Source organism: Botrytis deweyae, assembly GCF_014898535.1.
Source record: "Botrytis deweyae strain B1 chromosome Unknown BDEW_053, whole genome shotgun sequence".
NCBI classification, from domain to species: domain Eukaryota; kingdom Fungi; phylum Ascomycota; class Leotiomycetes; order Helotiales; family Sclerotiniaceae; genus Botrytis; species Botrytis deweyae.
In genome coordinates this window covers 87,961-107,266 of record NW_024066260.1, presented here as the reverse complement: position 1 = coordinate 107,266, position 19,306 = coordinate 87,961, and the positions used below count along the sequence as shown (strand labels likewise).

At 43.6% G+C, this 19,306-nt stretch overlaps 7 protein-coding genes across 7 annotated transcripts; 2 read left to right on the top strand and 5 right to left on the bottom strand.

The window, feature by feature from the left end:
- Window positions 1-668: 668 nt before the first annotated feature.
- EAE98_011808 (uncharacterized protein) lies at window positions 669-3,244 on the bottom strand (the record flags this gene model as incomplete). Its single annotated transcript, XM_038959431.1, has 3 exons — window positions 669-886; window positions 1,084-1,569; window positions 1,900-3,244. 3 exons carry the CDS (start codon window positions 3,242-3,244, stop codon window positions 669-671), a joined length of 2,049 nt encoding a protein of 682 aa, XP_038804196.1.
- Window positions 3,245-5,676: 2,432 nt separating this feature from the next.
- EAE98_011807 (uncharacterized protein) lies at window positions 5,677-8,243 on the top strand. Its single transcript, XM_038959430.1, has 3 exons — window positions 5,677-6,687; window positions 6,811-7,548; window positions 7,620-8,243. The coding sequence occupies exons 1-3, from the start codon at window positions 6,141-6,143 to the stop codon at window positions 7,940-7,942; spliced, it is 1,608 nt and encodes a 535-aa protein (XP_038804195.1). The 5' UTR covers window positions 5,677-6,140; the 3' UTR covers window positions 7,943-8,243.
- An 872-nt stretch (window positions 8,244-9,115) lies between these two features.
- On the bottom strand, window positions 9,116-10,369 carry EAE98_011806 (uncharacterized protein; the record flags this gene model as incomplete). Its single annotated transcript, XM_038959429.1, has 3 exons — window positions 9,116-9,483; window positions 9,605-9,794; window positions 9,881-10,369. 3 exons carry the CDS (start codon window positions 10,367-10,369, stop codon window positions 9,116-9,118), a joined length of 1,047 nt encoding a protein of 348 aa, XP_038804194.1.
- Window positions 10,370-10,872: 503 nt separating this feature from the next.
- EAE98_011805 (uncharacterized protein) lies at window positions 10,873-13,506 on the bottom strand (the record flags this gene model as incomplete). The annotated part of the gene is made up of 4 exons (XM_038959428.1): window positions 10,873-12,985; window positions 13,036-13,075; window positions 13,186-13,444; window positions 13,498-13,506. 4 exons carry the CDS (start codon window positions 13,504-13,506, stop codon window positions 10,873-10,875), a joined length of 2,421 nt encoding a protein of 806 aa, XP_038804193.1.
- Window positions 13,507-14,321: 815 nt separating this feature from the next.
- EAE98_011804 (uncharacterized protein) lies at window positions 14,322-15,946 on the top strand (the record flags this gene model as incomplete). The annotated part of the gene is made up of 3 exons (XM_038959427.1): window positions 14,322-14,411; window positions 14,475-15,510; window positions 15,561-15,946. 3 exons carry the CDS (start codon window positions 14,322-14,324, stop codon window positions 15,944-15,946), a joined length of 1,512 nt encoding a protein of 503 aa, XP_038804192.1.
- Window positions 15,947-16,148: 202 nt separating this feature from the next.
- EAE98_011803 (uncharacterized protein) lies at window positions 16,149-17,261 on the bottom strand (the record flags this gene model as incomplete). The annotated part of the gene is made up of 1 exon (XM_038959426.1): window positions 16,149-17,261. One exon carries the CDS (start codon window positions 17,259-17,261, stop codon window positions 16,149-16,151), a length of 1,113 nt encoding a protein of 370 aa, XP_038804191.1.
- Window positions 17,262-17,513: 252 nt separating this feature from the next.
- Window positions 17,514-19,267, bottom strand: EAE98_011802 (uncharacterized protein; the record flags this gene model as incomplete). Its single annotated transcript, XM_038959425.1, has 3 exons — window positions 17,514-18,977; window positions 19,034-19,088; window positions 19,152-19,267. The coding sequence occupies 3 exons, from the start codon at window positions 19,265-19,267 to the stop codon at window positions 17,514-17,516; spliced, it is 1,635 nt and encodes a 544-aa protein (XP_038804190.1).
- Between the last annotated feature and the right edge of the window lie 39 nt (window positions 19,268-19,306).

Here is a 19,306-nt window from a genome sequence, read left to right as displayed (position 1 = left end):
AGCAGGGTATCTAGGCTTGAATAAGTAGTAGAGCTTGACGAAACTTTCAAGAGGATGAATAATGGTGCGCTGAAATAGACTACAGATACATCGAAAAGATTGTCAATACACAGACATGGCAAGAACGCAAGCAAGTTTGGATCCTGTAAAATAGTGTCTTCTAACTGTCGCTAGACCCAATGAGTGGGAACATTAAAAGCGATGTTTCAGGAGGAAATATGATCTTGTCATGCTCTTTGGATACATTCCATAAATATATTGGTCTCTCAATATCTACATAACCACCCCCTCATATTTAATACCATTTAGGAGCTGTCTTTAGAACACCACATTGCAACGGTCTTCAATTACGTACAAACAAGATAGTATAGGCCCTATACTGTCACCATGCCCAGCGAGCAAATTCGCTACCCATCAATGTGATTCATAATCCGCACTGACAAGTAGCATAATATTATATACAAAATTTTCAGCTTGAACAAGAAGTTAAGAATGCAATAAACAGATTGTCCAGATCTAAGGTACCATCTTGGACAACCAGAGCGCCGTATCTAGATTCAGAAATGCGAGATTTTATCGTTGGATTATAGTTTGAACTGTCCGATCTTGTTTCGGCAGATGTGAGCCTCAAGATGTTCATCAGCCATCAAATTAGAGATTAAGTTTTGTTAGGGATGAGGTGCTGGGGTGGGAAATCCCAGGTTTAGATTGCCTTCCAGGCATGCGTCGAAGCCGACAAGATCAAAGGAAGGGTCGAACATAGAGAAGAGATCAATATCACCCGTAGCACTAAGGTCGAAGAGTGATGGGTCAAAGTCTTGCATCCCAGTATATATTGGAGCGATAGACGGAGTAACTTGAGCGTTGGAGGCAGACGCAATAGATTCTATTTTGAAGGTCAGATTCGAGGATTGAAATGTATTCTGACATGGAACTCGTTTGAAAGATGATAAAATTCCATTGGATTGATTCTGAACATTGGGTTTGTGCGAAACAACAAACCAACTGAACGACCTGACATGTTGGGGGAGGAATAATCATAGCAGAAGCAAATCATACAGAAATGAAAAGTGTAGGACTTACGATTCTCAGTATTTGTCACTGAAGTACTGTGATCATTGACGATTGAGCTATTCTCGGTGGTGTTGCTGATATCTTGCTGTGGTGCCGTAGTTTTATTTTCCGAAGAGACGGTAGAAAATACTCGATCAATTTCCCTGAGCATTTTCTTTCCCATATTTGCAGCATTAGCAGCAGTAGAGTACTGACTTTCGAGGCCTTCCAAAAGCCTACAACTAGCTTGGAATTGACCTCGAGCGCGCATCCGATGAACAGGTAGTTTGTTGTGGCGCATTTCTCGATAGGCAATGCTCAGAGAGAGCGATATGGCGTATGGTACGAAAGGAAATAGAACAAGTTGATCCTGTAGCTCGTGAGGAGTGGTCGATGAGAGAATACTGGTTGAGAGGGCTTGTCGAAGGTAAGAGGGTGTGGAACGCTTGGGTTCGGACCAAATATGGGATCGATGAGAGATAATAGAGATGCTGTGATAGAAGATTTCAATCGTTGCTAGACACTACATGAGTAAAAATATCATTCAAAGTAAACACTAATCATGAACGAAACTTAATACAACAATTAAATATTCCCGAGTGGTAGACTTGGTTTGAAAGTTTGTGTATCATTCAATCATCAGCGTCGATTGGAAATCAAATCGTTCAAGCAGTCATGAGGTACGCAAAATTCAACCACTCCAGAACATCCAAGACGATTTTATGATCTCACAAGAACTCAATATTTCGAACGAAATAAGGACTTAGAGTACTCAGATTATTGGACTAATGCCCGGAATATCGGAAACCCCAGCAGGAGAAGTAAGGTGATTAGAGGATAACATACCAAGAGAGGAAGTACCAATATGTGCAGCCGCGCAATCCAGAACCAACTCTTCAAAAGCAGGGAATCGGACATCCATACCACCTTGTTCTGATTGGTTCGGTGGTCGATATATCTCGAGAACGTCGTCAAGTAGTGATATTATCTTCAAGAATAGACGGAAGGAAGGTTCTTGCTGATTAAAGCATTGGTGAAGGTCTCTCCTCATGTCTCGTTCATGCATCAAGACAGGGCGGCCATGGAATGCAGCATTCATGCGATCTAACGCATACACGCAACATAGAAGCTTTGCACTTGCATCCTCCACCTGACCTTCGAGATGTAATCCCATACCTTCAAGGTAATGAGTAGCTTTTCCAGAGAATTGAGATGCAAGATCCTCACTGCTAGAATTATCGATGAATAGAGAGAGGAGACAGAGGGCTTGGATCAGGACAATTTTGTCGGTCACAATGCCTAGTTCAATGGTCAACCTCATTGCACCGGACACCTTTTCGCCGAACGCTTTGCAGGTCATCGGGGGGCCTGCTTCGTCCAGTATGAGATGATCCGCAGCAGCGAAACTCTTGGATGCTGCCAAGCAAATGGCTTGTTCCAATAAAGCTCGACAAGGGACTGAAGGGGCTAGATTGCGGAACGTGGTCTCATTGATGATGGGAAAGATGGTGTTAATCTTCTCAAAGTATATCCGAGATAACGCTTCAAGATGGGGTATAGGTGGCATTGTAGATAGACACTCCTGTTCTATGAGAGGCACCAGAACATTACGGACCAAAGGCGGACATCCGTAGAATAAGTTTGAGCTTGTCTGTTGTAAATTCGAGAAATGGTGAGGCTTTTTCCCGAGTGTTGAAGAGAGGTATACTCCAACGCTGTCCGGTAATACGCCACGAATAGCATCTGGACTGGTAGCAGCCAGAAAAATTGATTCTGGGTTCAAATCTCCAATGAATCGAGACTGAACACCAGTAGGTTCTTGGGAGTGAGACGTGTTTGCTTGAGTACGAGTACCGCCGCTCAATATCCTAGCAGCTTCAAGGTCTTGATCACTACTTGCTAAAGTTGATGCAACAGGAGAGATATGGCCAGGCTCCTCATGAGACGTTGTGCTTTGATATCCGGCATCCGTGGTACAAGAGAGGATACTTGCAGTATATGGCTTGGCTGGTTGAGAAACCCGTTCATCAGAGTTGACTTGGCTAGATGCTCTCACAGGCGAAGAATTCGTTAAAATTGCATTACTACCATGGTTGCATCGCTTCTTCCGCTTTCTGCAGGAGTCACATGCCTTTTGCGCCTGGTGCCTCTTGATGGATCCAGTCCCATCGGAAGCTACAAATTTAAACATTGTGTCGGAGTGTGGTGTGGCAAGTGCAATTTCAGTCGGAGGTGATTCATCTGGCGGATTTAACTTCTTCCGGAATCATTAAACCAAGTAGTTGCAGATAGGAGCGCCTATGATGATCTCATCCTGTTGTTTTTTATAGATGAGAAAGTCCAACGGCCAAGGTCAAATGCAAAATAAAGTGGACCAAGCTCTTCCAGCAGCCTTGAAATAAAGGTTCTTGAAGTCTTTCAGATAGCCGTGTGATCTTGCACGACAAGAGCATGTAGTAAACTTTCCACTATGTACGACTGCCAGCACCTCGGATGAAGACAGAGGGGAAATCTTCGGAGACAGGCAATACCGGTAGAGACGTGGAAAGATTGAAGATCCACCTTAATCGTGAGCGGAGTTTCCAGATACGTTTAGCTCTTGGTACAACATTTATTTTTCTATCAAGACACAAGAAAGGCTCATAGGACTCTCAATATTCTGCTTCAAAGCTGGCGATGAAATGATACCTTGAGGTCAGATATCTGTTGAGGGAAAAATCGAATTCCGAGGCCACATAACGTAATCTTGCGCTGGGTCTAAATAACATCCTTCAGTGTTCTGGACAGATCACCAAATCGTCCTTAAGGCTCAATCATCCAGACGGAAGGGCTCTGAAGAAAGTTTTTGTACGACCGATGATTGCTGCAAAGGTTGCTGAGCTGAGCTGAGCTGAGCTGAGCTGATCATATCATATCAAGGTGGGTACCTACCTAGTAGTTAATCATGCAGTGCAAAAAAAAAACCTTACATAATCAGGTTCGGACCGAGCACCAGAGCACCAGGAGCAACAGAGGATTCTGGACGAAATATCGTATATATCATTAATATTCTAACACAAAATATTGAGTTTCGAACGAACTTTTGATTGTGAAATCTAAACCCGTCTATTGACGGGATACTAACATCTAAGTATTCGACTACAATACCAAATGTGTTCCAGCCATGGCGTGCCACTTCAATCATTTCTATCTCACCATCGCGACAATCAAGAACCGCTAAGGCGACGTTTGTGAGCAGCGTCAACAACTGCGTGTCGCACATTGACGCCATTTATTATTCTGCGAACGGATCTCGGGAATCTAATTAAGGCTACCTACATAAGGCTCGCTTCCTCATTTGACATCAGAGTATACAATGGAACAATTTCATTGCCTAACTACTCGAAACAAGCAGACCGATACCATCTCTCAACCTTTCGCACTCGTTAAATCATCTGCACGATGTGCATGAAATAGTTTGAAAGGGTGACAGCATCTCAACACAAGGTTTGATCGAGGACGGGACTTGATATGATATCTTGGTGTTTAGTGGGGCAAATGGCTCATGTCTTCAGCAGAACTTTTGCGGGCAGGAATCTGAATATGTGAAAAGTCTGGGAGAGCGCAGCTGCACGGTTGGCCGAATATATGAGCTATGCACGTTGTGGTTTCTGTTAATCAAGTACGTGGAAGTGTCCACAAACTGCTCAATAACTGCCTTCTAAGTCTGGCTTTGTCATGTAGCTTGTATCGCAATTCGCCCACTGCTGTTCTTTCCGACGCTTGAAGTATGTAAGTAGAGCCGCGTTGGTGTTTTGAAGTCCAAGAAAAGCTCAGACGCTTGCCGTTGATTCTTCACCATCAATATTCCTCCGCAATGCATCGTGCTGAAAGCCGAATCTTCCGGAATCAGTACTTGAAGGGGCATGGCGAAGTTGATGAGTTGTTTGTCACGAACTCCACCACTTGGAACGGTGGGCTCAATTTACGTTTGATCAATAGCCAAATGCACACACTCCTGGCACAGTTTTGCCCGTATGGATCGATACTTGTTGCCAGATCTTTTTAACTAAGTAATTACAAGCACTTTGCCTCCCATCGTCCCAATCCAAAAATGTCCATCGAAAGCTCAATTGACCTTCCCCCCAATGTTAACCAAATATTCTGACGTTCTACTAAAGCTCGACTCCTGCAGCACCCTTAGAAACTAATGAATAGAGCAACACAACATGATAATCAGAATTTTGTGTCACGAGTAGATGCGAACTTGCTTCGTACACACCTTGCTTGTTGCACTACCTCGAATTCGGGTCGCTGCGGCTCTTGTCCCATTATTGGCTGTTCTTATTCACACGTTTTGACAGGAACATCAAACCTATCATGGTGGGTTACTATTTCTATATAGTGAATGTATGCAGTGAGAGAACTACCATACTGACAATTCACCCCGGCTTATTAATAAGTCTGCTTGATTAATTAAGTAGGGTGATATATGAGGAGATCGGATGCAGTTCAAGCCTCAGTTAATTTACATTTTTAATGTCATATTTTCGAAGCGAATTCCTAAGAGGCTAATGTCATCACCGCCACCGTCACCGTTATCAAATCATACCTACCTACCGGTGCCAAAGCTTCATTATGGAAATTGCCCGGGAAACCTTCTAAATTCGATTTCATGCTACCCCGCCATCAAAATTCGTTGTCTGTGCACACCTGGGCAGGTTCCTGAATATTATACGCACTAACCTTACCACAGCCACACCGCGGTCATCGGACTTCTCGAATTGGACATGCCGCCAGAGCAATTCGTGCTATGTGAGATTTGCCAATTTGCATGAACTGTACTGGCGTTTTGAATACATTTCTTTATATTTAAGAAGACTTTCATGAAAGGCTTCATTCCATAGACCAAATAATCTTTACATAAACTTTCATTTTTAAGCAATTGCAAGCACCCATACAAAATCTCTGTTGGTTTCGAAGTATTCGAGACATTCACTTCAGAACCTCTCTGTACCTGATATTGAGTCCAGATTCTCGGCATAACGAGAATTCACTACTCATACAAGTCTCATAGTATACCTAGTCACAAGTTCGCATTCGTCTCCATGTGGTCTCACACGCGCCTCGTCTCCTCATGCCGCCAAGCATCTTCTCTTCTCAAATACAAACCCAACTTTACCATCCATAAATCCTCTCTTGTCAACCACAAGCCCAAGTTCACAATTCGCACCCTCGCAACACAAGCTAAATCAATCAGCATGTCTTCTATGAATGCCATAAACTCAAAGAAGGAAGGCGATATATCTTCGGTCTTCGTCTCACTCTCTGGCGCCAAGCCTACACCACTTCCGGAACGTTTTGCTGATATCAAACGCAACCTTATCCGTGGCCACGAGGAGGCCGTTCAAGCATCTTTCACTCGCCTTATTGAGCAACTTGCGATTGAGAATCGAAAGGTCGCGGAATTGGGCCCGAGTATAATCCCAAGTGTGACTTTCAAGGATGTTTATGAGAAGAACGTAAGTGAGGAGCAGTTGAAAGATATGAGAGATAAGGGTGCACTTGTTATTAGGGGTGTCGTGGATGAGACAACTGCGAGACGTTATAAGCAAGAGGTCGAAGATTATGTCAAGTTGAATCCTAGTACTAAAGGTAAGTTATCTTTATGGTTTTATTCTAAACTTCATTCCATCCAGGTTTCCCCAAATTTGATTGACAATCTTCCTCTCGAATATCAAGCAAGCAATCACGGTTGAACAAAGCTGACAAAAACAGGCTTCCCAGCCAATGATCCACAAGTCTACGAGCTCTACTGGTCACCACCACAAGTTAAAGCTCGTGGTCATCCAAACATGATCATTGCCCAAAAGTTCCTGCTCAACCTCTGGCACTCCGCCGATCCCAACTCACCAATTTCCTTTTCTCAACCACTCACCTACGCTGACCGTGTTCGCATCCGTCAACCTGGTGATGCTATCTTTGCTCTCGGTCCTCACGCCGATGGTGGATCTGTTGAACGCTGGGAACCCAATGGCTACGGTATCAACGGAGTATATGACACTATCTTCCAAGGAAAGTGGGAAGAATTTGATCCTTTCGAGTCTTCATCACGCGTACCCGCTGTTAGCGATCTCTATCATGGTGGAGGAAGCTGCTCCATGTTTCGTATGTTTCAGGCCTGGCTCGGCATGTCCCACACTGCGCCTGGAGAAGGCACATTGAAGGTCAATCCACTTATCAAGCTTTCCACCGCTTACTTCTTGCTCCGACCTTTCTTTGAGCCTATTAAAGAATTGCCGGAGGGAAAGGAAGACGAGTATACTGCGGAGTATCTCAGTCCCGAGAATTGGAAATTGATCCCAACTGATCGAATGAGCACTGCTCTTCATGGTGCTACTCCAAGTCATGGACAGGAGATGACCGAGAAACTTCACCCACATCTGGATCTGAAGAATACCATGGTTCATATTCCAAAGATTAACCCAGGTGACTACGTTGCTTGGCACTGTGATAGTAAGTTCTCTATCTCACGAAATTTCTTATAATATTTGCAGTTGCATTGACTAATTGTGCTACTTTAATAGTGATCCACGCCGTAGACAAAACTCATGCTGGTAAATCTGACAGTTCCGTCCTCTATATTCCCGCCTGCCCTCTCACTCCTATCAATGCCGAAGCACTCGCCCGTCAACGCGATACCTTCCTCTCCGGCGTTCCAGGACCAGACTTCCCGGGTGGAAAGGGCGAGAGTGAGCACATTGGCCGACCAGGTCTCGAAGAAGTTGAGTCTTGGACTGGTGAAGAGGGATTGAGAGCTATGGGATTGAGCAAATTTGTTGTTGAAAGTGAGAAGGGAGCTGGTGTTGAAAAGGCTGTCGAGATCGGAAATAAATATTTGGGATTTTAGACGAATGCGAATGGACTGGTGATTATTTGACGGAAGACAGGATGGGAAGGGACACAACTATCTCATGACAGTGGTCTCGAATTGCAATTGGGAGTTGTTTATGATGGCGCAAGGATGGAACGGCGTGGGATTACCTTCTGCAAATCCAAATTTGAGATTTCTTTCCTTACATTCAGGAATGAAATGTCAGATTGGGGATTTACCCATTTCACTATCGGGAAGGGAAAATTGACATTTTAGCAAAGCTCAATCGTGGGACACATTGAGCAGTGACTCGCAAAAGTTAATAGCAATGAATCTTACCAAAAATCTCAATATCGATCTGTCTATATTCAGGACCAACTTTTTCAATATCATCCGGGAATTGTGAACAGTGGCGAAAGATCCCACTGCACTTCCTGATGGAAGATACTAACATGTCATAGATGCCAAGCTAGCTTGTTGGTACATGTTGGTCAAGCTCCGATGGCTAAATTCGACTTCATATCAAGACATCTATTCAAACTTGGAAGGTTCAAGGGTCTCATTTTTCACACATGAACACGCATCAGGATGATAGTTATGAATGAGAGGCTTGAAATCTATTTAGATGGGAACAAGAAACTTGCGATCATTTTTATAGACATATCTAAATTATGAGGTATCTTTCCACGCCATATGAGCGAAATCTGTTGTGTTCTATGTAATACCATCGCCTGCTTGAAAACAACCAGACTGTTCCGCTCAAGTATTAACAATATCAAAGGGGCAATTTTTTTTCACACTCTTGTATGTTGTTTTTTCTATTAGCTGTGGTAGACCTCATCATGCACAACCTGATCCAGCTTCGGTACCAAAAAATGGAAATGTACTTCATGAGTGTTACGTTACATATGAGAAGGCAAAACTTGAAGACACTATTTGCCCAAGCTTCACTGTCAGCAACGAGACTTTCATTCCATACAACTGGCTTAGCATTGATTGTAATTTTATACTAATTTATGCCTCTGGCATCGAGGCTTGAAATAGTGTAGGTGGACTAAACCCATTCTCTGCTAGCGGGGCTTAATTACTAACCGGTGTGCATATCGATCACCTTGGATACCAAGTCCATATTATCAGTTTCTATTGTGTAAGAAGAGATATCTAATCCAGGCTATGCATCTGCGAAGCCAACAACGAAAAACACAGGTATCAAAGCGAAAGGACATCAGACAAGTAAACCATGACAATAGCCGAGCTGATGACCATCGTAAACAGACCGTGATCCAGCTTCTTAGCCAGACTTTCAAGATCTTTTCCGGTAGCAGCTGTGGAAAGACTACTTGTTGTACTTGATGCACCGGTTGCACGTATTCCGCTGCTGGCAGTAGTTGTAGTATTTAGACTACTCAGCCCAAAACCATCAGCAGCAATGACACCTTCCCCTAGACTTCTAGATCCTAGCTCTCCCACATTATTTTTCCAGTCTGTGGTAGTCCCCTGGTTGCCTTTGGGATAGTATTGACATAGGAGAAACAGGGAAACTCCAGGTGTAGCGGGGTCTGGTGATGAACCAGGTGCTAGGATAGAAGTTTATGTTAGCTTATTATTCTTCCGTTTGACTAGGCAGTTGATTCTTGGATTTCAAGCACAAAGAGAACAATTATTCCATCATGATACAAGCTAACCAGGAGAACTTACGGCAATTATTCCAAGCACACCCAACAGACTTCGTGCTCTTCCACACCATCTGCGTAAACTGTTTTGTAGAATTCGTCGGTCCTGGTTCTGACCAATTATAAAACTGGCGTTCCAATCCTAGGTAGTTGACGATTCCGAAGACACTGGTGGGTATAACAGATACAAATGATTTTCCTATGCCAGGAGTTGACTGTGATTCCATACGTAAGTAAATATAACAGCCGACGTATGAGTATAAATTAAAGTATAGATGCGGCGCGTCAAATCAAAACATACCTCAGGATTCCATACACATCCTGCGACCCATTTTGAACTGGAATCAGCCAGTGTATCATTCCAAACAAAAGGCAGTGCTCCATGTGCAGCTCTATACCAATTTTGAGCGTTGAGAATCTGGATCTTGAACTGGCCTGGTGTGCTGAATCCTATTTCCTTTGGGGAGGCTTGAGTACTCAAGGGCGGAACTGAAGTCTGAATCTTGCTTGTGCTGGAAGTGGTTGAAGTGACTTGGGAATCATTTTCACTAAGACTGCGTAATGTTTGTGTCAAAGAAGACGGGAATGGGAGCTCTGTTGTAGATGGAGAGCTGGGAGCTGCGGAAGTATCGGCCAGTAGGGGAATCAGAGTCTGGATTGCGGTTGTGGTTTGAGTATCATCTGATGCTGATAAGGTTACCAATGTTTCTGGAACCAAGGCTTCAATATTTATTTGGCCAATTGCAAATTCAAGGAGTAAAAGGAAAACCATCCACCACGAGAGAAACATGATGACTGCTGATTCTGTTTTTTTGACTGTTGTTTGAGTCTGGTGAGTCTTTTGGAAGAGACGTTTCCTAACTCTGAAGCTCGGGAGAAGATTTGTGAAAGGACAGAATCTTGAACGGAAGACGATTGATTGGAATATCTTGGGCTGTAAGCAAATGAAAGTGTCTTTCTTATTATTAAGTACCCGGGCTCTCAGTAATAATTAATTGAGAAGAGGAAACATTGTTTTAAACTCTTCATTCAATCTTTCTCAACACTCAATTTTGGGAATGTGAATTACCTGACTATCTAGTAGGCACTTTATTACTGGCCAATACCTGGGCCTTGTCTCATTCACTCTTATATACCTTGTGAGGTATTTTCCTTCTGTTGATGAATTTCCAATATCTTCGTCTTATGAATAATCAGCCAGTCTCTACTGAGATATTTTGATATATTTGATTCATCAGTTAACAAGTGTACATGGCGTTTACAGGTCTAAATCCCAATTCAAGAGAACCATTTTTAGTTTTTCGCGAGCTCTCCCTTGACCCATTTTTCCAAACCTCCTCTGGCAATGATTTCTTGCACGTTGGGTGGTAACTCTCCAACCTTCTGACTCCATTTCTCACCACCTTCACCTTCCTGTACCTCAACCTTGCTTCGTCTAACGTCCCATACAAACTTCCATCCAGTTCTTCTAGTTAAGATCTTCTCTCCTTGTGGCACAGCTTGTTCAGCTGGCTTTGGCGAGTCAAGACTTTCGTTATTCTCACTTGGCTCTGTGACCTCTTTCTTTGGCACTGGTGCAGAAGCAGCAAAGTGCTCCCTGAGTCTTTGTACTAATCTTGGAACCTCGACTCCCATCAAAGCATTGTTAATGCTATTCCTGGAGAAAATGTTTCCAAAGCTTCCAGCAACTACCATGGGAATCTTCTTGGCGAGAATGGCAGTAGCAGCCTGTTCTCTAGAACTGCCACAACCAAAGTTAAAGCCGGAGACTAGGATGTCACCTTCACGAGCGATCGTGCGGAATTCTTTATCGTAGTTCTCCATGCATACTTCAGCCATCTTCTCAACCGAGACACCATCTTGATATGTATATTTGCCTGGATAGATAGCATCTGTGTTGACGTTATCAGCGTCACAGAAAACAATCTCACCCTCAACCTTTTCTGGGAAACCAGGAAGAATCTCTGTCAATGATTCGGAATCAGTTTCTTCGGGCTTTGAGGAAGTACCAAAGAGACTAGACTCAGCTCCATCAACGATCGACTCTGCTTGTGAGATAAGTTTCTCAAGCGCTTCCTCGATGCTGATAGCTTTATCTTCTTCGACATTTCCATTACCTTCCCCAAGAACAACCTTGTTCACACCAATCGGTGGCTGGTACCATCCGGGACCCGAAATATAGCCACTAAGAGCGCTGGCAGCGACAACCTCGGGACTAGCCAGATATGCCTTTGCGTCGGTCGATCCCATGCGTCCCTTGAAGTTTCGATTACTTGCGCTGATACCAACCTCGCCTGGTTCTAATAAACCAGTACCGAGTCCGATACATGGGCCACATCCTGATGGCAAAGGTTGTGCACCAGCTGCGAGAAGTGCTTGCCAGTCACCTGCTTCTTCGGCAGCTTCTTGCTCGGGAATAGAAGCAGCAGCGATATAGAAATTGACACCTTCGGGAATTTTGGGAATAGTCTTATCGGGGGAAGACTCAGCAGCATCCTTGAAAACCTTGGCAGCAGCAGCAAGATCAGATGCACGAGAGTTGGTACATGATACGAGGTATGCCTTGTTGAGTTTGATCTTTTGCGCTTCCAAATCGCGGATGGGTGTGGCAATTTTGACACTGTTGGGACCAGCAACATAAGGAGAGAGAGTCGAAAGATTGAGGTACAAAGATTTGGCGTAGGTAGCTCCCTTATCTGCTACAAGTTGGTTTTGAACCAAGTCATCGATGCGAGCATGTGTGAATCGGGGTTCTTTGCCGTTGTTTGGGGCAAACATTGCACTTGTGGTAGCCTTATATCTCAACCATTTCTCGAGGACCGAATCAATTGGAAACAAACCTGATAAAGCACCCCATTCTGTTGTCATGTTGGCAATAGTAAGTCTATCATCGATGGGTAGACTGCGCATTGTTTGTTCCGATCCCGTGAATTCGATAGCGTGGTTGAGGACGTCATCACTGTTAAATAGACCGCAAAGTGCAACAATGACATCTTTCCCTGTAACTCCGATTGGTAAAACTCCAGTGAGGGTGACTTTAGCAATTGGTGGAATCTGCCACCAGGTTCGTCCTGTTGCCCAGATACTTGCGGCATCTGTTCGTACCATAGGTGTGCCCAAGCATCCAATACCACCATACATGTTACTATGACTGTCTGAAGCAACAGTGACAGTTCCAGGCCAAGCATATCCTTCCTCTACCATAATCTGATGTCCGATTCCTCGTCCTGCGGGGTAAAAGTCCACACCTTGCTGGCGTGCAAATTCCTCAATTTGCTTGTACTTCTTAAGGTTCGTTTCGCTTTTGTTCTGTACATCGTGATCGAGAGTGCAAACAATTTGATTAGTATTGTGAATTTTGGTTGCACCAATCGACATGAATTTGGTTGCGACGGGCCAAGAATTGCTAGATATTATTAGAATCAATGAGTAGCGGTTCTGGATATGTTAACTCACTCATGGGTCATGCAGTAATGGGGTGAGAGGGTAACATAATCTGTGAAAAAATATCAGTATGTGTAAATATTCAAAGTTGATTTGATAGCAAATGAAAACCGGTAGACATAGGTCTTCCAGATCTCCTAGTGAAAAATGTTGATTCCATACCTCCAGACTTCACAACCTTATCCTTCGCAAGTCCGAGGGAATATCGTTGAACAATTTTCTCCGTGAGTGTCTGCGCAACACGAGGAGTGGTTTTTAGGGAAGATAAAATGGCCGAAGAGTTTGGATCTTCAGTCTGCGAGTGAAATACATCTTGCCAACGTCTCGCCGTCGCCGTATATGCACGATAGCCCCCGCGGAGAGCTCCCAATTCGTGTAAAGGACGGGAAGCCCTGACTCGCAGGCCCTTTGGACCAATTCTCTAGCAAAGCACTAATCAGCAAAAGAAACAATTTCAAATTAAGCTATACATACCAACAACATGGCTCAAGAATTCATTGATTTCTTTTTGAATATCGAGGAATTCAAACAATTCTCTAGATTTTATCGCACAATCGTCAGAATTCCCGATAACCTATCAACATCAAGGATTCAAAGCGGTCACTATCATTATGCCGCGCTAGTCTCATATTCGACTAGTGTACGTGTCCTGAATCGGCGTTGTTGTGATTGGTGGAGGCGCCTGTGTCTGAGCCCCCCTGTCACCAAGCGACGAATGTACTTCGTATGGAAAATCCTCAAACTGACTGAACAGCTTTTGGCTTCAAAACACTGAAGATATACACACAATTGTCGCAGATGAAGCTGTATTTTAATATGCATCTCTTTACTCAAATCTGCTTGTCCTCTTTTTGATCAACTGGCAAGAATGGTTGAAGACTTCGATTTGCCATCGACCTCGAAGCTAGCCAATGTGAAGTTAAAATTGGTCGGTTCTTGTGATTTGGTCCATTGCCTTCGATCATAACATACCGAACTCCCGATATCTCAATTTTCCTTCATCTTGAACCATGTGCATTAACCTTGCTTGTAGCTCCTTTAGTCTTTCTGGAGTGAGATCCTATTTCAAAGCAAGTGCGATGAATAAAGATGCAAATCTCTTCGCAATTACTTTACCCTTACAAGTAGATTATCATCGTTGCTAAAATAGCCCATAGCTGCAATCATGCTTGCTCCTTCTTTTCCTGATGATGCCGGCACATGAATATGCTCCCCTACATATATCAAATCTGTTTCTGCTCATTCTCTGGATATCTCAAGTCAGAAACTAATTCCAAATCGACACCGAATCCAAAACCATGAGCATTTCTCTTGATAAGAACGAATGCTACAATTTCCCAGATAACTGCGGTCCACTTTCAGCTGATATTGAGATTGAAGGAGTCGGCGTATGTTTCACTCAAGATATCAGTAGTTGAATGTACCCAACGATGTTTCTAATCTACGGGCAGATTTACATCTCCTTCCTTGCCACGGCGCTTTTAACACTCTCGGCCGCAGTTGTACGTCTTCCATGCCAACTTGCGCTTCATTCCTACGAATATGCCGAACATGCAAAGCCGGAATATCACGATTTTGATCATCAATCCAACAAAGGTACAGCAGCAAATTTGTATCACGCGGCCAAGGAGAAAGTACGAATTTGCAGACGATGGATCCTTCTCCGATATTCCAACAAGCCAAACATGCCCAGATATAGGCTCTTAAACGCGGCCGTAACTCCCCTTATCACTTCACTTGCGGATCAACAACTAGTGACAAGTTCCGCTGTCATGATTGCCGGGCTCTACAATTTTCACAAAATCAGCGCCTACCATTACAACATCATCGTGTACCTGGCTTGGTTTTCTAGCTTCACACATACAGTAGCCTTCGTTTCCATGGGCGATCATTTTTTACAAAACCATGTATTGGCAGGAATTAGATTCTGTGGATACATCGGCAATTTCATACTTTTTATCTTCGCACAGTCTCGAGCAAGAAGCTTTGGAAACACAGCTGGTATGTATAGGTCGTACAACAGTGAGCATGTATCTGGTGAAGCAGCAGCTTGTCTGGCAAGGTGTGCAGCTCAATTTCCATATCACGGCTATGATCATCAACTTCGTATCGCTACCTTATCTTTCCTTTTCTTCCAAGCATTTCTCCAATGCATTCCACAGTGCATTCGGAATGGCTTCAGTCTTTCTATTTACAGCCGGTGTTTGAAAATCCTCTGCATCACTGATCGCGAGAGATTGTGTCTGTGGCTAGCTTACGCCTTTCAGACGGTGATTGTATCGTTCTGGGTGATACCGATTCCTCCAATTTTACTCGGATTGGGGTTTGGCGTTAGACGTGCCCTTGTGTTCAGGGACATATCCCGATATCCAGGATTAGAAACCACCGAAGACTTCATCGAACAGCAAAATGCATGGACATTTGGTCAGTTCGTTGCGTGTATTCTTTTAGTCCTTCCCATAATTGCTGCACTTGAGGGTTATTTGGGTGAGTATCTAAATGCATACATTGTAAAGTTCCTCTAACGTCCAAAATAGACGAGCGAGAAAAAATCTCCGACGAAAACCGAGAAGCCGGTCTTCCAAGCCATAATTCTCAGTGGAAGCACCGTTTCAACGTACTATTGAAAGTCACACATCTTGGAAAACCACCCACAGCAAAAGACCCAGGACTTCGAAATCGCATATCTGCCTGGGCCGATAACAATAGTGTTGATCACCCCGTTGGTATAGATACAGAAAGACCCAGTATCATCGAAATGGCTTCGCGACAAAATGCTAGATTAACCCAACCCCGTGAACGTCAACTTTCATCGCCAAGTTCTCCAAGAATATTCACCCACGAGTCTGGTGAACTAGTTCTGCTTCCTCACATTAAAGAAATTTCGCTAGGGTTAGATTGTGTTGTGAACTTGTCAACATAATTTGTATACAAAGTTGCCTGTGTTGGCAACGTAAAATATTCTGTTAAAAGAATCGCTTCCAGTCGATTGTTTCTAGGATTATGGCACACTAGTTAAAAATTGTCTTCATTTAATATCATTCTCAATAAAAATGTATGTATTCGATACGGACTAATAGCTATTGGAATTCGATTATCTTAAGTTTTTAACACGCAATTGATACTCAGTCGTACCTCACTTGCTGTAATTCGAAATAGGCTTCCCTATCCTCTGGCCCCATCCCATCCAGATTCCTCCTACTTTGAATCATTTCATCCTCAGACCTCCACGCCTCAATAGCCATAATCCGCCTGCGAGCAACCATCAACTGAAAGCCCTCTATAGCCTCATAGTTCCTCTTTCTATTAAAGTGATCCCACGCAGATGCTTGCATACTCTTTTTCATCTCCAGGGCGATCTGAACGGATCGCTCTTTCGCATGTTCTTGAGCATTTCTCAGTGCTCTCCATGCTTCCTTGAATGTTTCATACGATGTCGCTGGAGAAAGGCAGAGAATCTCGGACATGTGATATTCTAGATAATTTCCTCCATTATGATTTTCATCCGAGCCTTCTTGACAAGAATGCGCGAAGAGAGTAATGCGGGACTCAGTCATCATGAGAGTGATGACGCTGGCATAACCTTGCATGTCACGCCAGAAGTATTCTCCATTGGAGAATATCTCCACATACTTAGTAGCTAGTCGTCGTTCTGCAGTCAGGAACGACCCTATATATCTTAGATCAGTCTCCTCAAGGTCCAGTAATGTATTACCTGGCGCGCACACTCCTGCAAAATGGCAAAATGCTAATGATCGTGTCTGTTCGTCCCTGATCATATCGGCTGCTCCGTCGAAACTTGCATATATTTGTTCTAGATATTCCTTGCCACCTCGAAATCCTTCGACCAGGTCCGGAGTGGGTGACTCTGAATCCGCTACTTCAGTTTTATTCCCGAATATCGTAAGCTCCTGCTGCACAACCTGACCATAGTTTTCATTTCCATTTCCGTTATCATTGTCCCAATCTTTGAAGAAGACCTTAACTGCATCTAATAATGAAGATTCGTTGCCATTTGTTGTGGCAATAGCAGACTTATATGATTCGTACAGTTCTTCGCTAGGAGGAGGACTTCCTCGGTCTTTCTGAAGTTCGTGCATCAAATACCAGTAGTTCTTTGGTCTTTCTGTCCCCGATCGATACACATTATCCGCCACATCTCTGTCGTAAAATGGTCTCTTGTTCCCCACCACCTCCTTAACCTCGTCTTGCACTTCCTTAGCTTCTGTGCTCTCCATATGTTCTTTGGATCGTGAAGTCGATATACTCTTGCATATGCAATGATTGAATGATGGCAAGTTGATGTAAGAATCGCCGAGATAATGTTGTGAAGCAACTTGATGTAACGTTATTGAAAAGTAGTATCGACAGATATACCAAGAAGGAAAATTTTAATGGGTTAGAAGTTTACAATTTATAAGGAATAAAAATTCATTAAAGATTATTCTCCATATCATACATTATTAAAAACAGATACCACGACCCGTCAATCAATAGCCACTTTGCTCCTTCCTATTGTCATCCGCCTTAGCTCCTTCACCGGCATCTTTGATAGCCTGCTCATCACCCCTTATCTTTGCAAAATGTTCTTTGATATCATCTGCACTGATAGCTTGACCACTTTCTGCGAATTTTTGGAAGAAAGGTTTGAGTTTATCCTTCAAATGATTGTATGCCATTACACCCTCAATCGCTCGAACACGATCAACATTTTTGAGAGCACTTTCGCCACGATCATATATGCTCCCGCTACCGACTGTGCTTCCTCCTTCATCTCCGTCTTCTGATACTGGAGGCTCATAAGTTTCTTCCTCTTCGAGGAGCTGTGGATATTTTGCTAGTGCTGGGAAGCAGTCTGAACAATGACAGAGGTGATCACGAAAGTCGGATGTGAAAAATAATGAAATTTGACCATCGATTGCTTTTGGTAATGCCTTCAATTTGCATGCTGGAGGTTTGCTATCATCGTTGCCGTTAAAACCTTTGTCCACTGACCTCTCCCCCTCCTCGCTCTTGATCCGCTTCGAAGCTGAAGAAGAAATCGAAATATTGTCATCGTCTGACTTGCGCTTCCTAGATTCTGAGATCGATGGCGCAAGGAAATTTGTAGACTTTGGAGGGATCTCACTTTCAGGAGAAGGAGCTGCACTTCTTTTGAATACAGGAGAGAGGAAACCCGGTGCACCAGCATATTTTTTGATCCATGGATTCGCATCAACACACTTGTAGCAGATAAACCCTTCAAAATCGTCTTCGTCGGGAAATCCTGGAGGTAGGGGTGGGTCTTCTTCCTCCTCTTCTTCGTCTTCTTCTTGGTCGACCGCTGCATCGGATTTCGGTGCCTGGACTTCACTTGATTTCTCGTTCGTTCCATCTTTGATTGGTTCGATTGCAATTGATTCTGTAACTTCTGTGGTAGATTCCAGCGTGCCTTCATTATTTCTTTTGGATTTCTTTGGCGAGTCTTCATCACTCATACTCTCGTACCAATTTGGTCCTAAACCTGTAATGCATCCAGGATGCCACCAATCCTCGCCACAGCCACCTTCATCAGCACCACTTAAACCCAAGCATTGAAACATTGTGCCCTTCTCTTTATAAGCATCATAGTCGCATCCGCAACCACAAAATCGATTTCTGAAATTGTGATTGTATTTGTTTTTCAGTTCTGGAGCCTCTGAATGTACATTGCCCTTTGTATTTGTCTCTGAGTTGATGCGCAAGCTACAAGGCGAAGATTTTGGGAAACGTGTTGTGCCGCAATCGCAAGTAAAGTTTCGTTTATTGAATAGTTCCACGAGATTGTGCTCGCCATGACATTGTATAGAACAGGAATAACAGACCCCAGCAGGATTATACGGATCAGATGCGTTAGATGGAGCAGGATTGCATGTCAAACAAGCAAATAGAATTTGTCGAAGAGATCCGAGAGGCTTTGTGCAGGTATCAATACTCTATTCAAGCCAATCAGTAAAGGTTTCAAGCAATTGAAAGGTAGCCCTGTAATTACATATGGTAATGCTTCGCGCGCTTCCGCTTCGAGCTTCAGTTGCGTGCTGATGAATCTGGTTTATATATATGAGTATCTAATTCAATCGCGAATACCGGTAGGAATGGAAATTGCATACTCAGCTGCTGTATGTGAATCGTTCGACTTCTGAGAAGAGAAACTATGACTTCTTGAGGCGCCACCGGTTTCATTTAAGGAGGCCTCATTCGACTGAGCATCTGGTAAGTTTTCCATTATTAACTCGAGACGTCGAATACAAAAAGAGTTGTAAAA

Excerpts from the sequence above, each read along its gene's own strand:
- EAE98_011807 (XM_038959430.1), top strand. The coding sequence starts at position 6,141 with ATGTGGTCTCACACGCGCCTCGTCTCCTCATGCCGCCAAGCATCTTCT. Across the intron at positions 6,688-6,810 it reads GTTGAATCCTAGTACTAAAG|GCTTCCCAGCCAATGATCCA; the intron begins GTAAGTTATCTT and ends TGACAAAAACAG. Across the intron at positions 7,549-7,619 it reads CGTTGCTTGGCACTGTGATA|TGATCCACGCCGTAGACAAA; the intron begins GTAAGTTCTCTA and ends CTACTTTAATAG.